The sequence below is a fragment of the Schistocerca nitens genome, chromosome 5 (assembly GCF_023898315.1).
Source record: "Schistocerca nitens isolate TAMUIC-IGC-003100 chromosome 5, iqSchNite1.1, whole genome shotgun sequence".
NCBI classification, from domain to species: Eukaryota; Metazoa; Arthropoda; class Insecta; order Orthoptera; family Acrididae; genus Schistocerca; species Schistocerca nitens.
Genome location: NC_064618.1, coordinates 411,002,701 through 411,022,817, shown reverse-complemented (window position 1 = coordinate 411,022,817; position 20,117 = coordinate 411,002,701). Strand labels below are relative to the sequence as shown.

General features: G+C 40.9%; 1 protein-coding gene across 3 annotated transcripts in view; it reads right to left on the bottom strand.

The window, feature by feature from the left end:
- LOC126259995 (SPARC-related modular calcium-binding protein 2) overlaps positions 1–20,117 on the bottom strand; it is an 860,600-nt gene that overhangs the window by 32,062 nt on the left and 808,421 nt on the right. For all 3 annotated transcript variants that reach the window (XM_049957136.1, XM_049957139.1, XM_049957137.1), the window contains 3 exons: positions 3,222–3,347; positions 2,552–2,662; positions 2,372–2,468 (listed from right to left, as the gene is read on the bottom strand). In XM_049957136.1, coding sequence (XP_049813093.1) covers positions 2,372–2,468; positions 2,552–2,662; positions 3,222–3,347 — 334 coding nt within the window. The remainder of the gene's footprint in view (positions 1–2,371; positions 2,469–2,551; positions 2,663–3,221; positions 3,348–20,117) is intronic.

Below are 20,117 nucleotides of genomic sequence, written 5' to 3'. Positions count from 1 at the left end.
TTCCTTGCCATTACCAGTCTACATTTTACATCCTCTCTACTTCAACCAACAGTTATTTTGCACCCCTAATAGCAAAACTCCTTTCCTACTTTAGGTGTCTCATTTCCTAATCTAATTCCTGCAGCATCGCCCGATTTAATTTGACTACATCCCATTATCCTCTTTTTGCTTTTGTTGATGTTCATCTTATATCCTTCTTTCAAGACACTGTCCATTCCGTTCAACTGCTCTTCCAGGTTCTTTGCTGTCTCTGACAATCACGATGTCATCAGCAAACCTCAAAGTTTTTATTTCTTCTCCATGGATTTCAATTCCTATTCTGAATTTTTCTTTTGTTTCCTTTACGGAGGAGGAGGAGATTAGTGTTTAACGTCCCGTTGACAACGAGGTCATTAGAGACGGAGCGCAAGTTCGGGTTACGGAAGGATGTGGAAGGAAATCGGCCGTGCCCTTTCAAAGGAACCATCCCAACATTTGCCTGAAACGATTTAGGGAAATCACGGAAAACCTAAATCAGGATGGCCGGAGACAGGATTGAACCGTCGTCCTTCCGAATGCGAGTCCAGTGGTTGTTTCCTTTAATGCTTGTTCAATATACAGATTGAATAACATTGGGAATAGGCTACAACCCTGTCTCAATCCCTTCCCAACCGCTGCTTCCCTTTCATGCCCGTCGATTCTTATAACTGCCATCTGGTTTCTGTACAAATTGTAAATAGCGTTTTGCTCCCTGTATTTTACCCCAGCCACCTTCAGAATTTGAAAGAGAGTATTTCAGTCAACATTGTCAAAAGCTTTCTCTAAGTCTAAAAATGCTAGAAATGTAGGTTTGCTTTTCCTTAATCTATTTTCTAAGATAAGTCATAAGGTCAGTATTGCCTCACATGTTCCAACGTTTCAACAGAATCCAAACTGATCTTCCCCGAGGTCGGCCTCTACCAGTTTTTCCATTCGTCTGTAAAGAATTCATGTTAGTATTTTGCAGCTGTGGCTTATTAAACTGATAGTTCGGTAATTTTTACATCTGTCAACACCTGCTTTCTTTGGGATTGGAATTATTATATTCTTTTTGAAGCCTGAGGGTATTTTGCCTGTCACATCTCCTTCAATTCCCACCTTTTTGCAGTTTCTTCAGTTCTAATCTACAGTTCATAACCAATAGATTGTGGTCAGAGTCCACATCTGCCCCCGGAAATGTCTTACAATTTAAAACCTGATTCCTAAATCTCTGTCTTAACATTTTATAATTTATCTGAAACCTTCCAGTATCTCCAGGCCTCTTCCATGTATACAACCTTCTTTCACGATTCTTGAACCAAGTGTTAGCTATGATTAAGTTGTGCTCTGTGCAAAATTCTATCAGGCAGCTTCCTCTTTCATTTCTTACCCCCATTCCATAGTCACCTACTACATTTCCTTCTCTTCCTTTTCCTACTGTCGAATTCCAATCCCACATGACTATTAAATTTTCATCTCCCTTCACTATCTGAATAATTTCTTTTATCTCATTATACATTTCATCAATCTCTTCATCATCTGCGGAGCTAGTTGGCATATAAACTTGTACTACTGTGGTAGGCATGGGCTTTGTATCTATCTTGGCCACAATAATGTGTTCACTATGCTGTTTTTAGTAGCTTACCCACACTCCTATTTTTTTATTCATTATTAAACCTACTCCTGCATTACCCCTATTCGATTTTGTATTTATAACCCTGTATTCACCTGACCAGAAGTCTTGTTCCTCCTGCCACCAAACTTCACTAATTCCCACTATATCTAACGTTAACCTATCCATTTCTCTTTTTAAATTTTCTAACCTACCTGCCGGATTAAGGGATCTGACATCCATGCCCCAATTCGTAGAATGCCAGTTATCTTGTTCCAATGCTTTGTGTCAATTGTGTAGTGGGAAACTTTAGACAATTCATTATTCTTTGATTATGAGGACATACATAATTGAGATGGTACTTAAAAAAGTTTTCAGTCAAGGGTACTTACACTTTAACTTTACTTTGTTATTTGAATGCTCTCTAACTTCTTTAAATGCTAGATTCTACAGATAACTACTTACATTCATAATTGATCCAAAAATAATCTTTATAAATCTTTAGAGTGTGGCTGCCTTAGGCTTTACACAAGTCATTTTTCATTTAAAATATACTGACAGGACAACAAATTATTTCCTTTGCTATTTAGTTTTCTAACCCTTACAAAAAGAGTAAAAAACTGGGGGATGCATTAGGAAACACACACACACACACACACACACACACACACACACACACACACACACACACACACACACACACACACACACACACACTGCTGAACATAGTGAGGTAATATACTAAGATGTGTTGTTTATTACCTTTCCTGACTGGTCCTGTTCCTTGCAGATATCATTTTCTTTGACATCATGTCCATAAGCTCTTTAAGGAACAACTGCTTACGGGGCTCAGAACAACCTAAATCAAAGTACACCAATTTTAAAATTACTTGTGAAACACATTGAACTTATTTTATTTATGCCTTACTCTAACATCATTACCATTCATTGGCCTCCTTGGAGCAGGAACTGCATCACATTTTGGTATCTGATCTTTCACAGGTGTTCCTGGTATTGGCTTGCCGCTGTCTTCATGAACACACCAACAATAACCTGCATATGGTATCATAATTAACAACATGAAAGATGTCACATTCTGTGTGAAATATTTAATTGAATATGACAATACAACACTACCTATCAATCAGAACTTTTATTTGCACCATCTACAAATGTACATACATGTTGGGTAGGATACAATATTGTATTATTTTTATTTATATTTATTCCTGAAAATGGTTCTGTATTCCTGTGATGTCATGTTCCAGTTGCTTTGTTAGGTTTTAATGGTCCTCATCATGCAGTACATTTCCTTATCGTTTTCTAACTTGTGTCTTTGCTGCCGAACTGTTCCTTTCTAACTTTGTCTGTTGTCTGTGATGGCCACAATTAAGTTTTACCCACAATAATTGTTTGGTGGCTAAAGGGAAGTTTAAAGAAGTACTGTAGTTACTTTATAATAACAGGAATACCCTATGTAAGCTGAAGAGTAATGCCTTTATTATTTACAGACTTTTCAGCAGACTTATTTAATTAGAAAATAAATATTATACAAAATTAATTCGTATCTCCACATTTTAAAGCATCGAGAAAAATATGAATATAAGCAAACCTGTTGAATTGTAGCATTGTATTTTCTGAAAGCGCCCATCAGGAGTGCACTCTGGCACATACAGTTTATCACTGCCAGCTTTCTGTTCTTCCAATACTGACCGCCTGTCAGACAGACAATCATTAGCTGAAAAAGAGGCAAATATTAGTAACATAAAATTGATACAAAAAATTAGTCTGTAACAATTAAATTTATGATCCAACAATGGAAAATCCAGGATGGAATGCAACAGTATTAGAGAAGGAAAGTTGCTATTCACCATATAGTGGAGATGCTGAATTGTGATAGGCACTGCCCCACCCCACCCCAGCCTCCTCCTTACCACCACCCAGTCGCCACTCTCATCATGCACTGGTGCTGCTGCTCGCAGTGTTGTTTCAGTGTCTGAGACTGCAGATATGTGTGTGTGTGTGTGTGTGTGTGTGTGTGTGTGTGTGTGTGTGTGTTGCTGACAAAGGCTGTAATGGCCGAAAGCTGTAATTGTGTGAATCTTTTTGTTGTGCCTATCGCGACTCACCATCTCAGTTATATGGTGAGTAGCAACTTTCCTTCTCTAATATTGTCAAATTTATGATCCAGATTGCCTATCAGATATTTTAGGCTTAGTATGTTGAATGCTGGGGTCACTGAATTAAACTATATTTGGCTTATGTAGTCTGTCAAATACCTGTTCAGAAGAACTCATTTCTATTGTATCGATATTTGTGTGTTTTTACCCGCATTATAGTTAATTTAAAAATAAACTGAACAGATGATACTTTCACCTATTGCAATGAATGTCAATATTTTGGGGACTATATTTTCATAAGTTAGTGGTAAGAGTGTTTTGGATAAGTTATTTCATAGTAAATCAGTGTCTGCGATTCCAACCAAAAGCTGAAATGCTTTACTCTGTTTTCAAATGTTCTTTTAAAAAGGAAAACTCAAGAAAATTGCCCCAGTTTAATCCCTCTACCACTGAAAAGATGAGTGAAATAAATGTTGGTTTCTTTAATGTCAAGGTACAGCTGCATTTTTTGAAACTGAACAAAGTTCCAGTGCACAAAGGAATTTTTTTCAGATTCTATACTGACTTTGCAGCAGATGTATCCCTTCTTCTAACTATAGTGTATCAGAGATCCGTTTAACAAAAACTCATGCCCAGCAGTTCGAAGAAAGCCCAGGGTCTACAAAAAGGTTAACAGAAGTGATTCACAAACTACCATCCCATATCTTTGACATCGTTTTCTTGTAGAATCTTCAAACATATTCTAAGCTCAAACATAATGAACTATCTCAAACAGAATGATCTTCTCCATGTCAACCAGCATTGATTCCAGAAATATCAATCATGTGAGACAAGGCAGTCAAGTAGCTACAGTATTTCTTGAATTCTGGAAAGAGTTTGACACCTATGCTTATTATCAAAAGTACAACCATATGGGATTTCAAGTGAAATTTGATGACTTTTTGGTGGGCAGGATGTAGCATGTTACCTTGCATAGATAGTCATCAGATGTAGATTAACTTCAGATGTGCCCCAGGGAAGTGTGTTGGGACCCTTGCTGCTCCTGATGTGTGTCAATGAGCTTACAGACAGTATTAATAGTAACCTCAGACTTTTTGCAGATGATGCAGTTATCTGCAATGACTAAAAGAAGATGCAGAATTGTTCAGTCAAACCTTGAGAATATTTCAGAGCAGTACAAGGATTGACAACTTGTGTGAAGTGTTCAGAAATGTAAAATTGTACACTTCATGAAACAAAAAAGTGTAGTACCCTAGGACTGTAACTTCAATGAGTCACTGCTGGAATTGGCCAGCCCATACAAACCTTTGTATGTAATACACTGTAACAATATGAAATGGAATCATCACATAGGCCCAGTCATAGGTAAAGCAGGTGGTAGATTTTGGTTTATTGATATAATACTGGGGAAGTGCAATCGGTTTACAAGGGAGATTGCTTACAAATCAATCATGCAATCCATTCTAGAATACTGCTCAAGTATGTGGATTCTGTACCAAATAGTAATAACATTGGGTATTGAATATACACTGAAGCACCAAAGAAACTGGTATAGGCATGCTTATTCAAATTTAGAGATCTGTAGACCGGCAGAATACAGCACTGCAGTTGGCAATTTCTATTAAGACAACAAGTGTCTGCCGCAGTTGTTAGATCAGTTACTGTTGATACAATGGCAGGTTATTTGGATTTAACTGAGTGTGAACATGGTGCTATAGTTGGCACATGAGCAATGAGACACAGCATCTCTGAGGTGGCAATGAAGTAGGGATTTTCCCATATGACCATTTCACTAGTGTACTGTGATTATCAGGATTCCAGTGAAACATCAAATCTCCAACATTGCTGCAGCCAGAAAAAGATCCTGCAAGAACATGGTCAATGACAATGGAAGAAATCGTTCAAATTGACAGAAGTGCAACCCATCAACAAATTGCTGCAAATTTCAATGCTGGGCCATCATCAAGTGTCAGCATACAGAACAGTCAATGAAACATCATCGATATGGGATTTCAGAGCCAAAAGCTCACACGTGTACCCTTGCTGACAGCACAACACAAAGCTTTGCACCTCACCTGGGCTCGTTAACACCCGTCATTGGGCTGTTGAGGACTGGAAACATGTTGCCTGGTAAGGCGAGTCTCGTTTCAAATTGTATCAAGTGGCAGGACGTGTACGGCTATAGAGATAACCTCATGAATCCATGGACCCGCATGTCAGCAGGGGACTGTTCAAGCTGGCAGGGGCTCTGTAATGGTGTGGGGCATGTGCAGTTGGAGTGATGTGGGACCCCTGATACATCTAGATACGACTGACAGGTGCACTACGTAAGCATTCTGTCTGATCACCTGCATCCACTCATGCCCATTGTGCATTCCGACGGACTTGGGCAATTCCAGCAGGAGAGAGTGACACTCCACATGCCCAGCATTGCTACAGAGTGGCTCCAGGAACACACTTCTGAGTTGAAACATTTCCTCTGGCCACCAAACTCACCAGACAGGAACATTATTGAGTGTATTTGGGATGCCTTTCAATGTGCTGTTCAGAAGAGATCTCCACCCTTGTTGTACTCTTACAGATTTATGGACCCCTGTAGGATTCAGGATGTCAATTCCCTGCAGCACTACTTCAGACATTATTCGAGTCCTTGCCACATCATCTTGCGGCACTTCTGCACGTTCCTGGGGGTCATACATGATATTATGCAGGTATACCAGTTTATTTGGCTCTTCAGTGTATAAAATGCATGTTAACAGACTTGTTTGACCATCAGGAGAGTGTCACAGAGATGCTGAAGAAACTGAGCTCTCAGACCCTTTAAGATAGATGTAAACTATCCCAAGAAAGTCTACTAAAACGTTTCCCACTCTACATATGTGAATGGAGTAGTAAGAAATCCTAATAAGTGGTACAATGGGACGTACTTTCTGCCACGCACTTGACAGTGGTTTATACATGTATATGTAGTGAAGTTTTGCTCAATCTATACTCACCAAGACAGTTTCTAAGTAATTGCTTTGACTTTTCTTGTAGCCTACGCCCCAAAGGGGCAAGTAATATCAAGAATACTATAAACCATGAGCACAACAGCATTTACTGTCATTGTCAGATGGCAGACTGGGTGAAGTGGTGCAGCGATTACTGGATCACTTTCAGAGGGAGTGAATTGTTGAACTGGTTAGCATACAGGACTCTAATTCAGAAGTAGTGGACTTCAGATTACGTACAACCAAATTTTACAACTATTAAATAACAAAATAGTGCCAGTTGTTATTTTATGAGACCTGCCTAAGGCATTTGACTGTGTGAATCACAGTCTCCTTGTGTTAATCTGAGTTTTTATGGTATTGATGGTGCACTTAATTAAAGGAGTGCAGAAATTTTTATTTACAAGGGAAACTCTACATCGCAACCCCCCCCCCCCCCCCCCCATCAGATTTAGTGGTGAGAAGGTCCATTGGATAACCCATCAAAAACTGAACTCGGATCAGGCATGAAAACAGGAAGGAGGTATACTGAACTGTAAAAAGAAGCAAAATAGAAACAGTGAACAGTCCAAGCTCAAGATGTACAACATTGCACGAGTATGAATAACCCTGGCATCATGGTTATGTGGTTATGGCATTGGACTGCGAAGGGGTAGATCCATGTTCTGATCTCCCTTGTGCACCCCTGCCCTTTTTTCATGAAATTATGAACTGTCCATCTGGTCACTGACTTATGTGTTATGTGTTTGCTGTATTCAAATGTGTGTGTGTGTGTGTGTGTGTGTGTGTGTGTGTGTGTCATGGTGCAATATCTGTTTGTTGGAGAAAGGAACCTCCAGATGTACAAACCTCCTATTTGTTCTGCCAAAGTACAACACGTCATGACTCTTGCGTTCCGTTTTGGTAGTTTTGGCTCTTTGATTCCTTTGTTTTATATTTGTTGTTTTCATTTCTGTGAGGTCTATGCAGCATCTTGCTTGCTCTCATTATTCATCACATTTACTTGTGAACAGTATTGTATTCTTGCCACATGACATTCTATAACTGATTTATAGTATGACAACTGCCAAGACCAGAGAAGGAGAACGGACACATCAGTGAGTGGACAGACAGTTCATAATTATATACCTGTGTTGTGTGTGTGTGTGTGTGTGTGTGTGTGTGTGTGTGTGTGTGTGTGTGTGTGGGAGGGGGGGGGGGGGAAGGCAGGGGAATTTGAAGACGGATCTGCTTTGCAGACCAACAATGTAACTACACAACCATTCCTTTGTCCTTCCAATTCTCTCGACTTTGCAAATTTTGATCTTCACAATTTATATTTTGCTCCTTTTTTCACAGTTCAGTACGCCTTCTTCCTGTTTTCGTGCTTGATCTTTTTCAGTTTTTGATGGGCTATTATGGCATGGAGTTTCCCTTGTTAGTTATTAGTAATTCATACAATGCAGCCAGAGGAGATACTTATGACTGAGGAGAAATCATATGGGATTCCTCAAGGCTCAATCTTAGATCCATTACTGTTCCTCACATGTGTAAATGCACTTCTGTCTAACATACAATGCAGAAATGCAGAATTAGCTCTCTTTGTGGATGACACTAGTTTTATAATCAATCCAAGTATACATATAGAAACAGAAGAAATGGTAAACATGTTCTTAAAGTATCATTGACTGGTTTTCTGTGTAAGGTCTCACTCTCAATTTTAAAACGACACAACATATTCAATTCCGCACATCTAGAGGTACTACACGAATGATGTTTAACACAGTGTGAGGAAATACGCAGGATTGAAACTTCGAAATTCTTAGGTATCAATATTGATGAAAACTTTAAATGGAATAAGCACACTTTGTAACTCCTAAAATAACTTAGTTCATTCCCATTTGCACTTACAATCATTGCAAACCTTATGGAGAGAGAACTCAGTAAGACGACACATTGTGCTTATTTTAATTCATTAATGATGTATGGAATACTGTTTTGGAGTAATTGATCTTTAGTAGTAGTAGTAGTAGTAGTAGTAGAAGAAGAAGAAGAAGAAGAAAAAAAACAACCTTCATTTCTCAAGAACATGCTGTAAACATAATATGTGGTGCTCATCCATGATCATCTTTTAGAAATCTGTTTGTGAAATTAGGTTTTTGACTATTGCTTCACAGTATATGGATTCCCTCATGAAGTTTGTTGTAAAAATCCACTGCAGTTAAAAAGGAACAACGATGTACATAACTATAGTACCAGAAGAAAAGATAATATTCATCAATCTACTTTAAGGTTGTCTTTAGCACAAAAAGGAGTGCACAATGTTGCATCCAAAATTTCTGAACTAACTCTTCCCATTCTATAGAAGAATTTTTGTTATTGTCATTTGTAAAAGGTGGTGAGTGGGAATTACTAACTCTTATGTGGACAGCAACACTTTAAAATGATCAGCATGCAGCCACATTTACAAAATAATATGTGATATGAATATAAAATGACCTGTTCCACATCATTATGATTTATCATGCAAATGACCCATGGAACATGAAACTAGCTACTCACCATACAGAAGAGATGGTGAGTGGTGGACTGGCCTGGAGATGGCAGTGGCCACGTGTGTGCAAGTTGTGTTTGACTGTGTGCGGTTTTTGTTTTGTATTTCTGAAGGACGACTTAGTCCAATAGCTGAATATTTAACAATTTTTTTAATTGTGCCTGTTTACCACTCAATGCACCCTACATGTAGAGAGTAGCAATCTATCTTTTTCATATTATTGTTAAAATCATGATTTGCATGTAAACAGAACCTGCAATCTTTTTTTTTTATTTTGATGCACTGAATCTTCCATAAGATGGCCTTCAGTATAATTATGTATTATATAAAATACACTTATAATAGAAACACACATTGTAATTCTGTGATATACTTTTGTTGACACATAACGTTCAAGTCACACATCACCACTGCAAAAGATGCTGCCTCATCTGAAGAGGAGCAAGGTGTGGGCAGATTTTGGAAGAGTATGAGCAGGGACAGGCAGCAGCAGTTGGCCTGACAGCAGGAATATCATTTATGATGGCACCATATTATCATCTTTGAGTAATGGTACATAAGATACAAGTTTTGGTTGATGTTTGTCATAAAGAAACATTCTGTAAAGTTCTGTACATTTCTATATCATGTCAGACATCAAATGAAGCCAAAGCCTTGTAATCCAAGGTGAAATTTCATGAATGAAGATAGGTGTATTCATGAAAGTTTTGAATTTGGGCATCTACTAATGGGGGTTTCATGAAATGCCAGAATAAAAACATGAATTTTTGAACGACATCATGACATCAATTTGGCAACACTTATTTCCATTAAGTTGTTTACAACACACTGTCTAACAAGCTTGAAATAATCTTTCAAGGCATGTCAACATACTGAACAGTGCACACAGCCTGCAGTCTCCCATTCCACAGACCTCTCACCAAACCCCTGGCTCAATTTCAACCATACCTAGCACAGTTACAGCAGGCATCATGAGTATCTGTACTGACCACCTAGATCCAATAGGAATGGAGATATGAGCAAAAGAAGTGTTTTTCCACAGCCCGACATATAGGCTGGCCAGAACAATAGGTGTGTTATATGAGAATAGTATCGGCACTGCATTATCGACCTGCTTTGCAGAACAGCCTGCACATCAGGGCAAGAAACAGTTTTCAAACTATTAACTGGTAGGCTGCCCTTTATGACAGCCATGTTATGTGAGTAGTATTAGCGTATTTCATCTGACTGTAGTGCAGGGGGCTTCATGTGCAGATGGGCATTGCTGTGGGTAGGTAGAGATAGATGGAGGAGGGGATGGACAGGGTAAGGGATCAGTAGGGTAATGATACAGAGAGAGGGGGGACTTGACGGTATGGAGAGACAGGCGGAAGGGGGGGACAGATAGCAGTGAGGAAGTAGAGAGAGGTGGGGGGAGGGAGGGAGGAAGGGAAGAGGGAGGGTGGGGAGAGAGAGAGAGAGAGAGAGAGAGAGAGAGAGAGAGAGAGAGAAGAGGAGGGAATGGACAAGAGAAGGGCAGAGGGGGTAGAAGGGAGTGGTGGACAGGGAGATGGGGAAAGGTCATTGTGAGGGGGAGGAGGAGGTGAGGGGGAGGAGGAGGTGAGGGGGAGGAGGAGGTGAGGGGGAGGAGGAGGTGAGGGGGAGGAGGAGGTGAGGGGGAGGAGGAGGTGAGGGGGAGGAGGAGGTGAGGGGGAGGAGGAGGTGAGGGGGAGGAGGAGGTGAGGGGGAGGAGGAGGTGAGGGGGAGGAGGAGGTGAGGGGGAGGAGGAGGTGAGGGGGAGGAGGAGGTGAGGGGGAGGAGGAGGTGAGGGGGAGGAGGAGGTGAGGGGGAGGAGGAGGTGAGGGGGAGGAGGAGGTGAGGGGGAGGAGGAGGTGAGGGGGAGGAGGAGGTGAGGGGGAGGAGGAGGTGAGGGGGAGGAGGAGGTGAGGGGGAGGAGGAGGTGAGGGGGAGGAGGAGGTGAGGGGGAGGAGGAGATGAGGGGGAGGAGGAGATGAGGGGGAGGAGGAGATGAGGGTGGAGAAAGAAATGGACCAAGAGAGGGGGAGTAAGAGATGAGTACAACATATGTGTTGAACATACACATGGGTAAAACCATGGGAATTGGGTTAGTTTCCTGTAATGATTATGTTATACAGATAAGTAGTTTTTGTAAAGTCATGGCCTATACTAAAGTAAATTTCTCCCTATATTTGGAGCTTAACATTTCACTGTCATTATTTATTTTAATTGACACATTGTAATTGACATTTCAAGACGTAAACTGATGAACAAGTGGATTAGAGAGTATGCCTGTTGGCACAGTGAATGGAACAGTTCATTATATCATGTGACTAGAATGTTGTCAAACCTGGTACAGGCTATTGTGGTAATGGGCAACACCTAGGGTATCAGTTCATTTGACTGAGGCCAGATGGAGGGTACCTTACTTGTGGGATGGTTCACATAAGCACTGCAGTTTTCACATGCAACTATACCATTGGTGTATCTTGAATATCTCATTTCAAGCCTACTGCCGTGAACAACAAAAAGTCAATAAAAGGGGTCACCATACCTATTGTAGATTGTTATAGCAATGATATGTGTCAGATTACATCTACTCACCAGTTCAATGCCTGATGATAACTGGTGAGTAGCTATGCCAACTGGAAAAATCTTTTTCCTATGGGATGCAGAAGTCACCACCCTACACAGTTAATTGTTCTCACTTGACAATGTGCAGTGCAGAGATTAACATTCATGCAGTAACCCCTCTATTGGATACTCAAAGCATAGAAAAAGGATGCCTGGACTGATGAATTGTGGTGCATGTCAGTATCATGGTATGAATAAATGAAAACCAATATGAGATTGTGTCTTCCATGTGCCAATAGACTACTGTTTAGTCAGAAGGTATTTTCATTAGGAATGAAATTATATCTCACCTATGTTTGTCATTATTCCTCACCATCAAGTGATACAGAAATCTAGTGCCCAATAGATTTGTTTTGCTTACATTACACTGTGGTGACCTGCACCTTCAACAAGATAATTCACCAATTTCTAAATTGTTTGAAAAATACTCCACAGATATGGTATCTGATTTCATTCCTGTTTAACACATCTGGTGTGCCTTTGATCATGATGTGTTTTCTTTATACCCATGTCTGACCCATCACCACACTTATGAGGTGTGTTTTTTAAGTAAGTACCATCTTGAAATTAAAAAAAGATGTGGTAAGATATCTCAATAATTTTATTTTCACAAGAAAGCCTGTACCTTAATCTACTTTTCTGCATAATTTCCATCAATATTGAGACACTTGTCATAATGTTGTGCCAGTTTTTGAATACCCTCCTCACAAAAGTCTGCCACCTGACTTGTTAACCACTGCATCACCATTGTTTTGACTTCGTCATCGTCTTTAAGACGCTGACCTCCCAGGTGTTTCTGTAAGTGCAGGAACAGATGGTAGTCACTGGGCATAAGATCGGGGCTGTATGGAGGATGATCTAGAGTTTCCCATCGAAAAGATGTGATGAGATCTTTGGTCTGATTTGCCACATGCGGACGGGCATTGTCTCGCTGCAAAACGATGCCCTTGCTCAACTTCTATGGACTGTTGCTTTGATTCTAGTGTGACTTAGGCCATCCATGTTTCATTGCCTGTAACAATTTGGCTTAAGAAATCATCACCGCCGTAGTGGTACCGCTCAAGGAAAGTCAATGCACTGTCTAGACGTTTGGTTTTGTGCACATCTGTCAACATTTTCGGTAACCAACGTGTGGACAATTTTTGGTAATTCAAGTGCTCGGTCACAATGCCATACAAAACACTATGAGAAACATTAGGAAAGTCATCTCGCAAGGAGGAAATCGTAAAGAGTCTGTTTTCTCTCACCTTATTGTCCACTTCCTGCACCAAACTTTCATTAATGACCGAAGGACGCCCACTCCCTTGTTCATCATGCACATTTGTGCGGCCATCTTTAGATGCTCTCACCCACTTTCTTACCATTCCATCACTCAATGTTTTCTCTGTAAACTGCACAGATCTCACAATGAATATTGATCTCTTTTAGACCGTTAGCACTAAGAAATCTTATAACAGCCCGTACTTCACAGTCGACGGGACTCACGATTATCAGAGGCACCTTAAACACTCAGGACACAACGTAAACAAGGAAGTATCAGACTGTAATGGTGTCAGTGCATAGTTTAAGGTACAGGCTTTCATGTAAAAATAAAATTATTGAGATATCTTTGCATCTCTTTTTTTTAATTTCAAATCGGTACTTACTTAAAAAAACATGTCTCGTATCAAGGTAGCCAAGAGGTCATTCATCAGAATGGTTTTGGAGTTTAGGAGTTAACACCACAACATGTTGTTACCATCTTGAGGATAAAAGGGAGTGCTATACGCCACAAGGCAGGTGTTGCTTTTTTAAGACCTCTGTCTTCGGACTGGTATGACATGCCCCACACCCATCACTAATTCCTCTCCTGTGCCAACCTTTTCATCTCAGAGTAGAACTTGCAACCTACATCCTCAATTATTTGCTGAATGTATTCGAATCTCTGTCTTCCTCTACAGTTTTTACCCTCTACTGTTCCTTCTAGTACCATGGAAGTCATTCCCTGATGTCCTATCACCCTGTCCAGTCTCCTTGTCTGTGTTTTCCATACATTTTTTCTTCGCTGATTTTGAGGATAACCACCTCATTCCTTACCTTACCAGTCCACTTAATTTTCAGCATTCTTCTGTAGCACCACATCTCAAATACTTCTCATCTCTTCCAGTTTTCCTGTCATCTAAAGCTCCAAATGTGCATTCTCTGAAACTTACATATCAAACTAAGACCTATGTTTGACACTAAAAGAATTCTCTTGGCCAGGAATGCCCTTTTTGCCAGAGCTAGTCTGCTTTCTATGTCCTCCTTGCTCCATCCACCACACATTATTTTGCTGGCTAGGCAACAGAATTCCCTAACTTCATCTATTTTGTAATCCCCAATTCTGTTGTCAAGTTTCTCACAGTTCTGATTTCTGCTACTTCTCATTAGTTTTGTCTTTCTTAGATTTATTATCAACCATATTCTATACTCATCAGAATGTTCATTCCAGTCAACAAATCCTGTAATTCTTCTTCGCTTTCACTGAGGATAGCAATGTTATCAGCCAATCTTACCACTGATATCCTTTCACCTTGTATGGTAATCCAACTCTTTAACCTTACTTTTATTTCCATCATTGCTTCTTCGATGTATAGCTTGAACAGTAGAAGCAAAAGGTTACATTCCTATCTTACACTCTTCTTAGCCTGGGAACTTTTTTTCTTGGTTTCCACTGTTATTGTTTCCTCTTGGTTTTTGTACATATTGTACACTCCTGGAAATAGAAAAAAGAACACATTGACACCGGTGTGTCAGACCCACCATACTTGCTCCGGACACTGCGAGAGGGCTGTACAAGCAATGATCACACGCACAGCACAGCGGACACACCAGGAACCGCGGTGTTGGCCGTCGAATGGCGCTAGCTGCGCAGCATTTGTGCACCACCGCCGTCAGTGTCAGCCAGTTTGCCGTGGCATACAGAGCTCCATCGCAGTCTTTAACACTGGTAGCATGCTGCGACAGCGTGGACGTGAACCATATGTGCAGTTGACAGACTTTGAGCGAGGGCGTATAGTGGACATGCGGGAGGCCGGGTGGACGTACCGCTGAATTGCTCAACACGTGGGGCGTGAGGTCTCCACAGTACATCGATGTTGTCGCCAGTGGTCGGCGGAAGGTGCACGTGCCCGTCGACCTGGGACCGGACCGCAGCGACGCACGGATGCACGCCAAGACCGTAGGATCCTACGCAGTGCCATAGGGGACCGCACCGCCACTTCCCAGCAAATTAGGGACACTGTTGCTCCTGGGGTATCGGCGAGGACCATTCGCAACCGTCTCCATGAAGCTGGGCTACGGTCCCGCACACCGTTAGGCCGTCTTCCGCTCACGCCCCAACATCGTGCAGCCCGCCTCCAGTGGTGTCGCGACAGGCGTGAATGGAGGGACGAATGGAGACGTGTCGTCTTCAGCGATGAGAGTCACTTCTGCCTCAGTGCCAATGATGGTCGTATGCGTGTTTGGCGCCGTGCAGGTGAGCGCCACAATCAGGACTGCATACGACCGAGGCACACAGGGCCAACACCCGGCATCATGGTGTGGGGAGCGATCTCCTACACTGGCCGTACATCACTGGTGATCGTCGAGGGGACACTGAATAGTGCACGGTACATCCAAACCGTCATCGAACCCATCGTTCTACCATTCCTAGACCAGCAAGGGAACTTGCTGTTCCAACAGGACAATGCACGTCCGCATGTATCCCGTGCCACCCAACGTGCTCTAGAAGGTGTAAGTCAACTACCCTGGCCAGCAAGATCTCCGGATCTGTCCCCCATTGAGCATGTTTGGGACTGGATGAAGCATCGTCTCACGCGGTCTGCACGTCCAGCACGAACGCTGGTCCAACTGAGGCGCCAGGTGGAAATGGCATGGCAAGCCGTTCCACAGGACTACATCCAGCATCTCTACGATCGTCTCCATGGGAGAATAGCAGCCTGCATTGCTGCGAAAGGTGGATATACACTGTACTAGTGCCGACATTGTGCATGCTCTGTTGCCTGTGTCTATGTGCCTGTGGTTCTGTCAGTGTGATCATGTGATGTATCTGACCCCAGGAATGTGTCAATAAAGTTTCCCCTTCCTGGGACAATGAATTCACGGTGTTCTTATTTCAATTTCCATGAGTGTATATTACCTGTCTTTCCCCATGCTTGCCCCTATTTTTCTCAGAATTTCTAACATTTTGCACCATTTTACATTGTCAAATGCTTATTTAATGTTGACAATTCCTTAGAAAATGCCTTGATTTTTCTTCAGTCTAGCTTCCTTTATCAATCAAAATGTCAGAATTGTGCATCTGGTGCCTTATCTTTAATAAAGCCAAACTGATTGTCACCTAACAGATACTCAATTTTATTTTCCATTCCCTGTATATTATTTTTGTTGGCAACCTGGATGCCTGAGCAGTTATGCTGATTGTGCAATAATTCTTGAACTTATTGGCTGTTGCTATCTTCTGAACTGTGTTGATGGTGTTTTTCTGAAAGTGTCATACATTCTACAAGTCAACGTGATGAGTTGTTCTGTTACCACTTCCCCCAATGAATGTTATCCATCCTTCTCTCTCATTTGATCTTAACTCTTCCACAGCTCTTTAACGTTTTGATTCTAATACTGGATCCCCTATTTTTCCCTATAAACTCCCACTTCTTCTTATATCATATCATCATGCAAGTCCTCCCTCTCATAGAGGCCTGCAATGTACTCTTTCCACCTATTCACTCTCTCCTCAACATTTAACAGTGGAATTCCCATTACACACTTAATAATGCCAACCTTGCTTTTAATTGCCCCAGAGGATGTCTTTAATTTCTTATACACTGAATCAGTCCTTCTGACAATCTTATTTCTCAATTTCATCACATTTTTCATGCAGCCATTTCATCTTAGCTTCCCTGCACTTCCCACTTATTTCGTTACTAAGTGACTTATTTCTTTATTCTTGAATTTGCTTGACCCTTTTTGTACTTACTTCTTTAGTAAATCAGTTTAAGCATTTTTTTCAGTTACCCATGGTTCCTTCACTGTTACCTTCCTCGTACTTACACTTTTGTTTTCAACTTCTGTGAGAACACCTTTTAGAGATGTCCTTTCCTCTTCAACCGCAGTACTTACTGAATTATTAATTACTGCTGTATCTATAGCCTCAGACACCTTCAAGTTTATCTCTTTATTCCTCAATATTTCCATATCCCATTTCTTTGTGCATTGATTTTTCCTCACTTGTCTCTTAAACTTCAGCCTATTCTTCATCATTTCTAAATTGTGATCCGAATCCATATCTGCTCCTGGGTGTGTCCTATAATCCAATATCTGATTTTGCATTAAATGAAATCTTCCCGTGCATCCTGGCCTTTTCCAAGTAGACCTCTACCTCATATGATTCTTGAACAGAGTATTCACCATTGCTGTCTGAAATTTATTTCAGGACTTAGTCTTTCTCCCGCCTCATTCCTGCTACCAAGCCTATATTCTCCCTTAACCCTTTCTTCTACACTTTCCTCTACAACCACATTTTCAATCTCACTTTATGCACTGATTTATCCACTCGATATCCTCATATACTTTCTCATCTCTTCATCTGCTGCATGTGACATCATCATGTATGCCTGAACTATTGTTGTAGGTGATGGTTTGCTGTTGATTCTGATAAGAACAACCCTATGACTGAACTGGTTACAGTAACACACACACTGCTCTACCTGCCTATTCACAAAGAATCTTACTTCCATTATTTTCTGCTGCTGTTGATATTACCCTATATTCATCTGACCGGAATGCTTGTCTTCTTTCCATTTCACTTCACGTGCTCCCACTTTATTTAGATTGAGCCTTATCATTTTCCTTTTTGTATTTTCTAGCTTCCCTAACACATTCAAACTTCTGACATTCAGTGCCCCGACACTTAGAACATTATCCTTTTGTTGGTTACTCAATCTTTTTCTGCTGTTTGCCTCCCCCTTGGCAGCCCCCTTCTGGAGATCGGAATGGGGGATCTAGTCCAGAACCTTTTGCCACTGGAGACATCACCACCACACTTTTCAATTACAGGCCACATGTCTTGTGAATACACATTATGCATCTTTAATGCTGTGGCTTCTATCACCATCTGCATCCTCATGCCATTGATCACTGCTGATTCTTCACCTTCAGGAGCAGTTTTCCACCACAGAGGCAATAGAGTGCTCTGAATGTCTGTCCGCTCCTCTGCCATCTTTGATAAGGTCACCATTGCTGATGATTTTTATTCAAAATTTAAGCAGTGGCAGGATTCAAACCTGTGACAAAGGACATTTTGATTACAAACCAGAGATGCTACCCCTACACCATGGATGCTTTGCTAGATGTTTCTTAAGGATGTATAAAAATGATGTCATGTAAACATTCAATTACAGAGAAAGCAAAGCCACACTTAAAGGTCAGATAATTAAGAGAAGAGTGTAAGCTTTAAAGTTAGTGTGATAGTCTGGTCATTTTGATACTACCACTGAACACCATTTGTCTCTCCCTATTCCTATTTCACCCTTGGTGGGTACAGCTTGCTTCCTACCAACTGCCCAAATAATTCCATCATCCATACTCTAATTTATTAATTTCTGTCTATGCTACAGCAATGCACAAGCATTATGTTCTTTCGGCAGAGATGGCATAGATCACCATCTATCCCCTACTTTACAGAGCAGACAAGCCTCTGAACCCCACATTCAGTGAAGAGTCATGGACGTCCAGCTGTTTAGTGCCTAGTGGTAGTTTCACTGTCATCATACCTGTTTTTGTAGATGCCCATGACAATAGCAGGTAAACACTCAACCAACTTTGCCATGTTTGAGATACTCATTCACAGGCACTATGTAATAATCATCTGCCATTTGTCAAAGTTACTTGTCTCAATGGATTTCCCCATTTGCAGCCCATATCTTCACAAGGGTGATCCTCTGTCTGCGTCTACTCCACTTACATACTTTTGTTATCATGTCACATGCCCTCAGTGCCACCAGGTGGCATCCAACATCATGGTGGGCAGTGGTCATAATGTTTTACATGATCAATGTATGTACCACTATCATACATACAGTTTGGGACTTTTTGTTTGCTCTACTCCATTTCTTTTTTCTGATCAGTTGATAGTTGTGATAAAATGAAAACCTACACTTTGAAGCTTTAAATCATTAGCCAGTCATGTGATCATTTTTGGCCGCTATTAACTCTAATAATGGTTCTGAACTCTCTTTTTCTCAACCAGTTAATTGAAAATGTAATTTCTAGGTCTTTTCCCGCCTCCTCATTGAAGCGCCTTCCATTATTAAATACAGTTTCAGCAGTTTTCATGGGTTACTAATGAGCCTTGCAGTGAGCTGCATTTTAATAAACTGCAAGTATTGGAGTTAGTTTAATGGTTAAGCATATTATTTGATACTGTTTGCATGTTTCCTTGCCCCTACAGGACATGTGTGTTTGAATAACCACATAGGTTCATAGTTTCAGGCATAAAGTGTTTGTAAATAGTCACCACTGTAACTATAATGAAGGATGACATCATATGGATCATTTGATACACAGATCTAAGGATAACAAGTATTACATGTCAAAACTTGTTATTCAAGTAACACATGTGACCCAAACAATACATAATATTTGTGATCTCCATACTCCAGCCAACCATTCACTGCAATGATGTCTCCAGTTTCAGAACACACCTTAATGCTGTTATTTCAGCTATTCAGTCAGTGACCTGTAAGCTGAAATTGACACTGCGTGTCAATGTCATTGCAATCACTCATAGGTTAGGGTATACAAAGATTTGTGCCACATGGATCCCTCAAAGACAAACTTTGTATCATGAAGAACAAAGAATCTACAAATAGTTGTTTTCCATGCTGTGGTCCTTATGGATACAGCTTGAGAGAAGTGATGCAGCAGTGATAATGAAATCATATGCAGTACTGTACATCAGTGGGTAAGCACAGGACTAAATATCTGAAGGTCCGGCACTCAATCCCTAGTAGTCCCTTGGATTTTTTCTGTCACTTCCTTTACCTACAAAAATCATTTGTTACCTTGAAAAATGCCACATTGCACTACAGTTCAAAGATTATGCTGAACTATCAATCCCCCTATAGCTGGGTGCATAAGCCAATTTGAAGGTCCCAGGAAGGTAAGGAAATTATAATCATGCCCAGTAAAATTTTTGGTGTTTACAACAACTATGA